The sequence below is a fragment of the Macrobrachium rosenbergii genome, chromosome 20 (assembly GCF_040412425.1).
Source record: "Macrobrachium rosenbergii isolate ZJJX-2024 chromosome 20, ASM4041242v1, whole genome shotgun sequence".
NCBI classification, from domain to species: domain Eukaryota; kingdom Metazoa; phylum Arthropoda; class Malacostraca; order Decapoda; family Palaemonidae; genus Macrobrachium; species Macrobrachium rosenbergii.
This window is the reverse complement of record NC_089760.1, coordinates 5,617,357-5,630,041: the sequence shown is the minus strand read 5'-3', so window position 1 is coordinate 5,630,041 and position 12,685 is coordinate 5,617,357. Positions and strand designations below refer to the sequence as shown.

The following is a 12,685-nucleotide window of genomic DNA, read 5'->3' as shown; positions in this document are numbered from 1 at the left end:
CAAGATTAGAAGACCAAAAGGTTACATTTTAAACATTTCGAAGGGATTATAAAAACAAGTTCCTTTTATAAAGAGGCGTGAAGTTGATCATTCCGGAAAATGAGTGAAATCAGTTGAAATTTTCTGTAATATATTTCTTGAACAAGAAAGTTGAAAGGTGCTGAAGGGGGAGATTCAGAGGCTGACCGTCAGAAACACAGTTTTCGTGGCAAAATGAAGCGGTTTGACAAATTAACTGTATATCATTATCAGGTTCCTTTGAAAGAAGACACAGGTACTTTCTATTCACGTATCGTAAAGATATACAAATGAAACTAACGATAGCTGAAATCTTAGTACGACATTTAAGACTTTCCAACTTGGATGTAATAAAAAAAAAATGTGTTTTAGAAGACGAAAAGTTATCATTGTCAACGGTAAATACATCAGGAGTTACGTCATTATCCTATACCACAAAATGCATGAAATGTATATAATGTATTAAGAGTATTATAGAATTACGTGTAGTATCTTTTACCTTCCTTTTTTACAGGTGCCACCCCAATCCTTGTAGCAGCACAGAATGGAAACACTGAAATTGTTAGACTCCTGTTAGAGAAAGGCGCCGATCCTAATGCTAAGTCCGAAGTAAGAGGTAGGTTTCGTACACAATATTGTCATTCAAGTAACATTCTCATTGTTAATGTTTACATGTACAAACACTGACAAAGACAAAGACACACACATATGTATATATATGAATGTATGTATGTATGTATGTATGTATGTATGTATGTATGTATGTATGTATGTATGTATGTATGTATGTATGTATGTACTTAAGTTCAAATCCTTCCACTCTCTTCAGACAACATCTCTCTATGAACATACTAAGACTCAATTGCAAATTAACCTTCCTCTCGGCATAACTTTCTTAGAGAAGATTTTCTTGTCTCCCAAAAGTATTTGCTCATATTATCTCTTGTATATCCTTCACTTTATCTCTTATATCATGCAACTGCGTCTCATAGTCTCATTTTTTCCTTTCGTAAAGTTCCTTTGTCCTCATTCCCCCATACACTGCACAGATGCAGTCTCTTCCTGTTGCTCTCTTACAGTATAACTACAATTACTCTCCGTGGAATCTCTGACTCCATCCTGAAATTTGACATACTTCTCATATACTCCTGCTTTGAAAGTCTTTCCTTATGCGGAATTCTAAATTGATACTTATCAAGCTTATCTTAATCACATTTAAAGTCACATTCATCCCTACCTCTCCAAGAAACATTTGTTTCAATTCGCTGTTTAGCTTCAAAAGGTTTAAGCATATCTTAGTTTAACCAGACCACTGAGCTGATTAACAGCTCTCCCAGGGCTGGCCCGAAGGATTAGATTTATTTTACGTGTCTAAGAACCAACTGATTACCTAGCAACGGGACCTGCAGCTTATTGTGGAATCCGAACCGCATTATGACGAGAAATGAATTTCCATCACCAGAAATAAATTCCTCTAATTCTTCATTGGCCGGTCGGAGAGTCGAACGCTGGGCCAACAGTGTGCTAGCCGAAAGCTCTACCCACCCCTCCAATGAAGATCGTAAAAAGATAATGATCAAATTTACCTGTAGCCATCCCTTTCTTTTAGGCATGGTTTGTAAGTTTTCAATAAGCTTGCGTAATTATACCAGCTGTCTGGCCTCAGGAAGCGCAGAGGAGCGAGATTGCACAATATATATCACAATGGCTCACTGAAAATCACGTCGTTAAATAACTGGATTAAAACATATTCTTGAAGACGTCTTCACGACTCCAGGATACTTTGAAGCATGCTTCAGCTCCTGAAGCATTCCTGGAGAAATGCCAGTTGGATTATAACGTCTTCTTAAATTCCTAAAGACTCCAGGATCCTGTGAAGCCGTCTTCAGCTCCTGTCGGATCCACTTCCCCCGAAGAAATCTTCGAAGCCTTTCGTCTCCAGGAAGGACCAAATCCCATTCCTTTTCCGTAAAAAAAATCCAAGGACTTCAGAGCCTGGAGATCGTCTTGAAGCCTCCGGAATTCATCTCCAAGAACGTGGGCTTCCCCCAAAGAAATCTCCGAAGCCTTTCGTCTCCGATTTCTTTGCAAGAAATCCAAAGGCTGCACAGCATGGAGATTGTTTTGAAGACCTTCAAGAAGATTCCCTACTGTCACCCCGGAGGACAAGAAAGACCCGGACAAGAAAGATTCACTTGGAAAGATAACGTGTATATATATATATATATATATATATATATATATATATATATATATATATATATATATATATATATATATATATATATATATCGTATGTAAACTAGCCTCTCACCCGTCGGTAACTGATACCAAAATGTTTCTCAATTTCAGTTTGTTTTATCCAAGGTAATTCTGAAAACCACACATGTACATTGTTCCACCTTTATTTTAACTGAGCTTCCTTATCTCCAACCTGAATACAGACTCAGTGGGGTTCGCGTAACCTTAATTACAGCACTTACAGTACACTGAATCTTGTTCTCGGCAGGTTTTTTCCCTCTGTACTTTGCCGCCAAATGGGGTAATTTGGATATGGTCAATCTCCTCCTGGAAGCAACGGCGGACGTCACTTATCGAACTTTATACGGTAAGATCACTGTCAATCGCGAGTTAGATTTTAGATTTAAATTTCATGCCTAGTGTTTTCAGATTTTGAAATTCTGTCTAACCACTTGTAATACATACCACAGATACCCAGTGAATTAATAGTGCAGTGTCTCTCTCTCTCTTACATCTATACAGGAGAAACTGCACTGATTACCGCAACGGCCTGGAATCGGGGACCCACCGTAGCTAGGTTGCTGGATGCTTCCGCAGATCCTAACGTCGCCGATAAACTAAGTAAGTCTATTAATATTTATCATCCGTTTACTTTGTCTCACTTTGGTCTATTATCTCCGTCTTATGTACGTAGACTCTTGAACATTTTAATGGTCTTCTTGCACTTATCCTTAAATAACGTTGGGCTTTCATTAGTAAGAAATTACTGGATACAATGTATATAGTTTTACTTTTTGACAGCCAATCCTTCTTATATCTTTACCACTAGTAGAAGAAGCATTAAAGAGTACAATTTAACAGAATTTTCATCAGATATTTACGACATTTTATTTTCTGATTTTGCATAACCCAAGTTTTTTTTTTTAGGCAAAATCCACATGATAATGAATTTGCAATCAGTTTCTCAGGATTCATGCAATGTTTGGATAATGTTTAGAAGAACTTCTGACAAACGCAGAGTTGGACCATATTTAATAAAATGACTAATTCACGGTTAGCTTTATATTCGTATAGTCACAAGAGTAAAAAAAAATTTTATTTGTCATCAGCACAAATCATTCGCTCCTGTGTTCCTCGCTTTCAGTGTTTTTGTCACATTTCTTTTTCTTACTTCAGAAACCGGTGCACTTCATCGAGCAGCCTATTACGGGTATACAGACATCCTTCAGAAACTGATTGAGAAAGGGGCAGTAGTTGATGCCCAGAACTTTGAGGGTGAGTCACGAGAAAGTAGAGCTTACACTTGTACCTTTTGACTGTGGCTTACAGTAAGTATGAGGCTGGAATAATTGGAACTCGATACAGCACGAAAAGATTTAGCATTATTGTTACAGGAATTTTATCAGTAGATCGCTAGCTGTTTATATATCTCAAGACTGGCCTCGGCAGTTTTTTTGCTTGTTTCATTTTAGAGACATCCAAAAGAGTGTTTCAGACTGCTTCTCTGCACGAATTTCTAACATACCACCCCGTCTTGGTACATTTTTTCCCCGATCGTCTTATAAATTTGGTAGTTTTAATTTTTTTTCCCCGTTTATGCTTCACTAAGTCTCTGTTCTTTCTTTCATTCATGTAAAAAAGACCAGCTTCTCTTACATCTTCAGGTTGTTCCCATGCTTACTATGCCCTAACACATTTTGTAATCACCTGCCTATGTATAGTGAAAACCATGTTTTGAAAATAAGTACTCTTACTTATTTATCAAGACGTTTGGAAGTCAGTCATAACATTCACAATGGCTACCACGAAACACTAAGACTCCCAGGAACATCTGTTGGTTCCTCTATTTTTGTGCTTCGGCTTCATACATTTTTCAGTCCTTGCCTTCTTTGTCGATACCTTCAAGCTCACTTTAGCCATCTCAGCAGATTTTTAGCACATGCCGCTAGCTTGTCAGTCACGTTTTCAAGGTGCCCAAATAGCTAACCTCATCTCTCCCCCTCTGCATCTTGCCTTTCTGGTTTTATACTCGCATCTAGCTTTCATTTCACCTTGTGTCAGAATGTTTACCAGTGTCATTACCGAAAAAATGGCTGCTATTTGGTTTGCTTGTGTACCTAAACCAAACGTTTCAATATAGATCAATAACTTGACTTATCAAGTTTATTAGAAAATGTCAAGATTAATAGGGAATTTAGTAAAACCGAAGCAAAGTAGTGGACGAGATATAAGCAAGGAAGGATGATAGCATTTGAACCAGTGTTGAAGAGGAATGGCCGGGGAGATTTCCCGCAATATGGCTGATGGCTGTGGCGATGGTGTAAACTTTCAAGGACAGAAAACTGGTAACATATTACATACAAAATAATACTTCTTAGCCTATAAATGATGCAGGACACTTTGAATTTAATGATTTAGGATCATGAAATATATCTATTAGTCAAGGGAGGGGTTGTGTTTCTTGTCATGTTTGGTAGTTACAGCCTGTTGTTATTATTTCACTGTGTTGAGACATTATTATTATTATTATTATTATTATTATTATTATTATTATTATTATTATTATTATTATTATAAGTTTCCTTCTCTCTCTTCCTTGATTGTGCTAAAACTCGGAAGGTAGGCGCGTATGGGGTTGGTAATTTTCACCAAATATGTTTGATCCTCTCCTGTTTTTCAAGGTTATAATAATGATAATATTTAAAGGACAAATATTTATTTTTCTTTCGTGAGACCTTGAGTTGATGTTGATTTTCCTTGAACACTCAGTTTTCAAAGAGGTGAATTTCAGGGCCGAAATCGTTAGACCTTTTCCTGAGATTTCGGAAACTATAACACAGCATTTTACTCTCAGGTCTTCAGAACCTTTGTCAAGGCAAATGATGATTAAATTCTGAGTGTGGAACAGTAGCTTTTAAGAGTAGGGTACTTCATGCGCTTCCAGTTACTGAAAAATCTTTTTCCATTAACTCCTCCAAAACCCTGTTACTCATAAAGTAAGCTGAATTAACTCACCCCTTCTTCTTTTTAAATTTAGCCATATGGACAAACACAGTTTAAAGCCATGTGCGGTAATTATTTCATGTAAATGCGATTGCCTTATGTACATGAGAATACAATACCTGTTCCTCAGAGCAGATACAGTCGAAATCGAGTTACCACAGAGGTCAAGGTGATCCTTTTTCTCTCTCTTTTTCAGGGCGAACGCCTCTACACTTTTGCGCCAAGGGAGCAAAAACCTTGACTCTGAAAGAACTCTTGAAGTCTTGCCCTGACGACGGGATCAGAGATATTAGAGGTAAAAACGAATGATTCTTTTCACCCCAGGAAATTATATTTAATATTGATATTACTTGATTAAAAGACGCACGAGCTTTTTTTTTTTTTTAAATAAATCTTTCTTCAACAGGTAAAACTGCCCTGGATTTAGCAGTTTCTGAGAAGGAGAGATTGATGATGAAAACAAGTAAGTGGAATGACTTTTTTTTTTAAGGTGAATAATTCAACGTCTTTGGAAAGGAGTGTTATGAGGAAACGAAACTGTACGGTTGCAAAACATATGCCATTATTATCTCTTTTCATACCTGTTAGCAAAAATTACTCTGAATAAAAGTAACGTCAGTCCAAGCCTCAAAGGTAGCACCTACCAACATTAAAAATTAATTTCTGAAGAAAATGAATAGACAACAATGACTGAGGCAGGGTAGTTGAGAGATTTTTTCAATGAAATTTTGCTAAATATGCTTGTATACTGTGATTTTATAATATTGAAAGGAGCTATGTTGTTTGAGAGAAATATTTGATCTTGCAAACGTATATTAACGATGTACTTCGAATTGACATCTCCACTGCACTCCAATGGGTATCGTTTGATGATAGTAAAATTTTTGGGTTTGGTAGGGTGTCTCTGGCGCTTTTTTCACTATATACATGTTTTTGCCCCGAAGAAAATTCCAAATGACTGTATGCGACTCAGATGATAGAAACTAGTTCTCCGTGTGGCTTCTTCCTTGCCGAGTGTCTTTGTCTCATTCTCATCGGGTTCAGAGAAGCCATGGATATGACCAACTGCCTTAACATCAGTCGAATGACCTGACTACCCTCCGAGAAATATCAATTTCTTCTCTATTTTATAGTATATAGTAAGCTAAAACCATTAAAAATAGTACTAATGTTCTAATTTCTCAGCTTATGCTAAAAAATTATCTATCATTTATCTGTCGCCGTTGCGTGTAGTAATGGGTATTATTTTTTGCCTTCACCATTCACATTACGTTTTAAAAGCTTTAGAATTTTCTCACCATGAATTTTGTACTAATGATAAAGGAATTCAGTGGTAGAATGTAAGTCTGAAAATTTAGCGGTTCCTCAATCTCGAGAACAAAATCCTCAGGAAATATTGTAAAATTAATTGGAATATCAACGCGTGAACATTCAGTATATCGCCATGATTGCAGTTCTCTAGATCTATTTCATTTGTCTTTATTATTTTTGTTTGTTTTTTTGTTAGTCGCGCCTTCCGCTTTCATTTTCCTCTCAGTGTTCCATCTTTTATTGCTCTCACAATCGCATATGAGCTACATTTATCCATTCACAAAATCAACGAGGAATAAAATAATCACCTCCAGTACTATAGCCAAGTAGTGCCTCTTCTTCTTCCTGCAGCTTCTCGGCGTTTAATAAGCCTAATCATGCTGTTATGAAAGACTATCTTTTAAAGCAGAAAAGGACAGAGAGTTCTCAGTACCTTGAATAAAATCCCAGAATTATAAAGATTTAAAAAAAAAAAGAAAATTCTTTCCGCTTTATTGAAATTCACGTTAGATCTTTTTTTGCAGAAAAAACTAGAAGGACACACACCATGATATTGGGCTTCGAGACGTTCATTCCCATGTTAAAAGGTAAGACGGTTAACTCTCAGTCTTGATTTGATTACACACACACACACACACACACACACACACACATATATATATATATATATATATATATATATATATATATATATATATATATATATATATATATATATATATATATATTGGCGTGTGACAGTTTCAGTGTTGCGCTATTGCTAACAGGAGCCTACCTCAACGAGCACCAAATAATTTCGTACAAAAGTATATCCCAAATTTCTATAGAATGATTTGCAAATAGATATTAAAAATTAAAAACATAGTTATTCGGTATATAATAAGGAAACAGTTGTCCGCAGCAGTGGAATCAGACTCATGACTCGAACAGCGTCGAAGAAAGCGGCAGTGAATTTCTTGAGCGTTGTTTAAGACGATGTTAGGAAAAACTTCTAAGGCTTTGAAGAAGAAGAATAAAATGGTTGCATTATCCTTACTTTTAACGTACTATAAATAAAAAATATTTTCTGTTCATATTTCCTAATTTTTTATCAGTGTATATAAACCTACAGGGTTATAGTTTTGAAATAAGAATAAAATAAAATTCCGGTATCTATTCGCCCTACAAATAGGATCTTTATTGTTCCAATGTTGATTGTGCTTACTGGAAGGTTCATTATAATAAAAATATATCGCAATTCTCATAGGTTTGAGAAAAAATAATAATAAAAAAGGTATACATTTCAACAAGCGTACTTCAGTCACTCTGACGGCTTAATAAACTACGTTAAAACGGTTAAATATTCAGCGGTTTGGTTTCGTTCTGATGACGTTACAACATACACCGCCACGTTTATTTACAAGTGACTACGTCACGTGTTGATGCCCCGTCATGCTGTGATATCGATGATTGTTGGTCGTGTCAGCAGTGGATATTGATAAAATTAATGGCGTTGATTGGTTATTTTATCGTTGTTCGTTCATAATAGTGTTATTAACGATGGCCAATACGGGTGATGATGGTCATTGTTGTGTTAAGGCAAGCAGTGTAACTTAGCCTACCATGAGCACTACTAAGGGTGTCAATAAAAATTTTCATGGTTCCTGGATATGGAAATTTTGTAAACGGCTCATTAATGGTTTTAAACTTTCAAGGTAAAACTGAAGACGGCTGACGCTCTCCTCTAAGTTCGGTGACTACCCGTTTACGTACAAAATAGGCGCCGTGTTTAGTAGCAACACCTTGGAGATAAACGTAAAAACACAAACAAAAGGAGTTAAGTATCATAAACATAAAAAAGACATTTTAACATAATCAAAAGCATAAAAAAATGTATATTCCGATAGGCGACTCGCGGGAACCAGGCGGCGGTAGTATTTTTCAGCCTTACATAGGACCTGCTAATGGTGGGTCTTGGTTGTACCAATTTAAACCATTATCGCGTTTTGGACTTGCAAATGTCATTTTTTATGTTGATGCATGCCTTGAATTTCTGCACCCAACGTATCCTAGTGCAACTGGTCCGTACCCTAATGCTTGGTATTAGATAGAACACATTATTAACTAACCGTAATCTGAATGAGAACTATTAGTGGGATTAAGATCCTTGTATTTCAGGCGTTTTGTGTTTCCCGCCCCCAGCCCATATACCCCCCGACCATGGCCTCCGAATTGTAGGCTATAGGCTAAAAGTATTCAGTTGCAAACGGAACGAAAATCAGAAGCATACATCAGTGCATAGGAAAATAATATTTTCAAGTCCAGCATGAAATCACGGTTTAAAAGAAATAGTTATGTAGTGGATACGTACTGGTAACTGGGACGAGCAGCGAAAGTGTGACATTCAGCCAGGGGTTAACAGCAATTTTTTTATTTTTCCCGGATTAGGCCTGCCAAAATTGGCTTCCGTGCTTTTTCGCCATATTTTCCTGAAAATGCAGCACACAAATTATATATATATATATATATATATATATATATATATATATATATATATATATATATATATATATATATATATATATGTGTGTGTGTGTGTGTGTGTGATATAATATAGTAATACTCTTTGCAATATTTTGTTGTCCAGAAAAATCCCATTAATTAAGTGTACTCCTTCACCAAACATTTTTTTTTTGGTAACAAATTACGGCTGAGACATACAGTGTGATAAATCTATTTGTAAGGTTAACATTTTTTACTAATTTTTTTCAGGATACACCAACAAGGCTTGCAGCTAGACTTACAAAACACGATGCAGTGGTAGACACACCAAGGAGAGAAAGAAGCACAAAAGTAGCTATTCAAGTGCTTAGTTGAATAAATGCAGGAACTGTTGCAGGTGCCAAGTTTATTCAGAGTAAAATTTTACTTAACCCCTAAAGCATGGGACTTAAAGATGGTGGAGCCTGAGAGGCAATATGTAAAGAAAAGGTCGCCTGGGCTGGTTTGAGCTGATATCCCAAGAACCTTGAGAACTGATATGCAAGCTAATGCCAGGAATGTTTGTCTTATGAAGTGACCTTAGAATGACACAACTTTGGCAGTGCTTTGCCTCTTGTTTTTGTTTGTTTCAGGTGTCTGGTTAATGGATAGAATTCTTCTTTTTGCTTTGTTCACTTCACTCACCCTTTCTGCGCATTTCCTAAGTTCGGCGTAGTCAAAGGAACAGTCTCACTTGGGTGTTGCAGACTGATATGGTTTAATTTTGTAACTCCTGTTGCACACACACACACACACACACACACACACGCAGAGATGCTTTACAATAAAAAAAGAATACAAAGGAAAAGAAATAGGTGGATAGACAGACCATACGAAATTTACTGGGTCATTTATTTATCTATTTAACAATCATGCCATTCAAGGACATACCTGTACGTCCACTTTCAGGTGTTGAAAATTGAAGTTTTGGCTAAAATTACGAAACTTGACCAAGATAAAGCCCCATGTGTGGGCAACAATCACACAAAGTCTCATCACCATATCTCGGTTCTTGCTATTGATTTTAACCACTTTTATGGAATTATATACAGTCACATGCGTTTGTTTAGATAGGACGTCATGACAGATTGTTACATTTATACTGACTACAGTATATTATTTGTGTAAAAAGTGTGCTATTTCTTTCAGTACATTATGCCAGCCTGAAACTTTCGGCCACTCAGAACAGTCGTAAGAGCTGAAAGCGATGCATGCGGTTGTAGAAGTCGTCTGTCCTGCTCGCCTGGCAACTCAAAAGCTATTCCCCTTAAGAGGTAGTGCCATCAGTTTACCTCATGGGGTGCACTGTAGGCATTACTCAAGGTTCTCTGCAGCATTCCTTCGGGTCCTAACTGCAACCCCTTTCAGTCCCTTTTCTGTACCTCGTTTCATATTCTCTTTCTTTCATCTTACTTTCCACCCTGTTCTAACAATTGATTCATAGTGCAACTGCTTTGAGGTTTTTCTCCTGTTACACCTTTCAGACTTTTACTGTCAATTTCCTTTTCAGCACTGAATGACCTCATTGGTCCCAGTGCTTGTCCTTTGGCCTAAATTTGATATTCAGTTCAAAGGTTATCGTTGTTGTGCGCGTGTTTTCCGTCTCGAAAGTGCCAAGAATGAGCAAAAAAGCAATTGCTCTGTCAGTTAGGAATAGAAAAAAAAAAAGCATTATTGAAGGGCAACAGAAAACGAAACATAACCCCATCCTAATGAAGTTTTCAAGAATGCCTCTGGGGTGAGATACCATAGTAGGCCTACTGGTCATAAATAACATGCATGGACACAAATATAATACCTTTTCAATCAGAATAAAAGATTTTTCATGTAGAATGAATGACCTACCAATACCTATGCATATCTCACCTATAATGCTTACCATTTTTTTTCAGCGAAGGTTCAAAGCATAAGGTAAACCTGTAGCCATGATTTCATCAAAATCGATTTTTGCTAAAATAATTTCACTTGAAACCAATCTGGAAATTGAATGCTTTTTTTTTTTGTATTGGAAAGCGTACACTTTTTCTGAATTCTGGGGGTCCCTTAGGTCCCTAAGTTGAATTGGGGCGTGGGGACTGGTGATTTAAGAAAGAAATGGATTAAAAAAATTAATTCTGAACACTTGGCAAAACATATCTATGCGACCTAGGCCAATATTTTACCCTTAGCTTTACGAATAGGGTTTGTACTTATAGCAGGAGAACTTTTATGCCATTATCTCGAAAAGCCATTGGCTAGGAGCAAATTATTACAAAATAATTGTTTTATCTGTTATAGTTTATTTAATGATCATTACGCATAGTTACGCACTTTTCTCAGGTAGTTGTAATATTAAGATGAGGAAAGGTGTTTTCTTTTTCTATAAAACTTGTTTACAAGCCAAATGCTAATTTCACAAAATTAAGTTATGAAATTACATAAACAATTGTTTTGTTAAAAATCGTAGAATGTAAAACGCCCTGTTTTTCTGGCTTTTGAATGCTTACTTCAGCAAACGGATCAAACTGCTATTTCAGTCATCAAACAAGGAGATTGCATAAAATCTGGGATCAGTATAATGACATTGGTGATGCCTACTTTTTCAGTAAGTATTCCCAGCCAGGGACTGTTTCTTTTTAGCTGCCTAGTTCGGATGCAAGTTAAGCTCCTTGCGCATCTAGCAGGTGCTGAATCCTCCCACTCTCTATACCAGTTGGCACAAAGTTTACATATCAGCTCACAGCCCGGTGCAGTCATTGCAATTATCATTTCATTGCCAGAAGGGTTAAAATGTATCTGTTCAAAGTGAGATGTACCTAATCTAGAGTACTGTATTTTAAGATGAAATGCTATATTACTTAGAGATGTAAATCTATTCCTATGAAAATTATAGTATTTTTATAATTCGTCAAACTGTACTTTGTCTTGTATTTGTAATAAAGGAACGACTGCCACTTTCAGTTTTTTGTGAAGGAAAAAGGTGTCACATAGGTTAGATGAATATCAGTATTAATAAAGAAGATGATACTTTAGAGTATGAATTTCCCATGTCAGTGAAGTTGTTCCAGCTTCAGTGGGTTTGTTCATGTATCAAAAGTAGATACATACACAACAATGGATCTACAGTAGGAGACATTTGTATTTTTAAAGCTCTGTTACATTATCCATTGTAAATCATCTCAGTATAATATCATTTTCATTTCATTTACCTTTCAAACCTCTCTGTCACCTCCGTTTCACTATTTTTTAGAACTAGGTTTTAGATTCCAGCGGTTGGTAGGTTCTGAGGATAGGGCTCTTGGCATTCTGTCGTCTGATTTGCCCATCAAGATGGCTACTGTACAGTGGGGATGGCTGCATTTACATAATGCTGTAACTCCCATCATGCGGGTTTGCTTACGCTTGTACCACACTAATCATGTTGGTGCCATCCCATTCGACTAGTGTAAGGAGTGGATATTGGGAGTTGGCTCTCACTAGTGGAGGGATGTGCTACATGAAAAGTTTAAGCTTCTCTTTGAACATTTCCAGACAGCTTCATTTAGTTGTATAAAAAGAATCCCATTTTATATGGGTATAAATATGGACATTTGTACCCTATGACCCCTTGACA

General features: G+C 36.5%; 1 protein-coding gene across 8 annotated transcripts in view; it reads left to right on the top strand.

Annotated features, from left to right (window-relative positions):
• Positions 1 to 12,100, top strand: part of LOC136849016 (ankyrin homolog) — a 41,366-nt gene extending 29,266 nt beyond the window's left edge. For all 8 annotated transcript variants that reach the window (XM_067121862.1, XM_067121861.1, XM_067121859.1 and 5 more), the window contains 8 exons: positions 533 to 634; positions 2,528 to 2,626; positions 2,782 to 2,880; positions 3,436 to 3,534; positions 5,459 to 5,557; positions 5,669 to 5,725; positions 7,098 to 7,160; positions 9,325 to 12,100. In XM_067121862.1, coding sequence (XP_066977963.1) covers positions 533 to 634; positions 2,528 to 2,626; positions 2,782 to 2,880; positions 3,436 to 3,534; positions 5,459 to 5,557; positions 5,669 to 5,725; positions 7,098 to 7,160; positions 9,325 to 9,350 — 644 coding nt within the window. In that variant the 3' untranslated portion in view covers positions 9,351 to 12,100. The remainder of the gene's footprint in view (positions 1 to 532; positions 635 to 2,527; positions 2,627 to 2,781; positions 2,881 to 3,435; positions 3,535 to 5,458; positions 5,558 to 5,668; positions 5,726 to 7,097; positions 7,161 to 9,324) is intronic.
• The last annotated feature ends 585 nt before the right edge of the window (positions 12,101 to 12,685 follow it).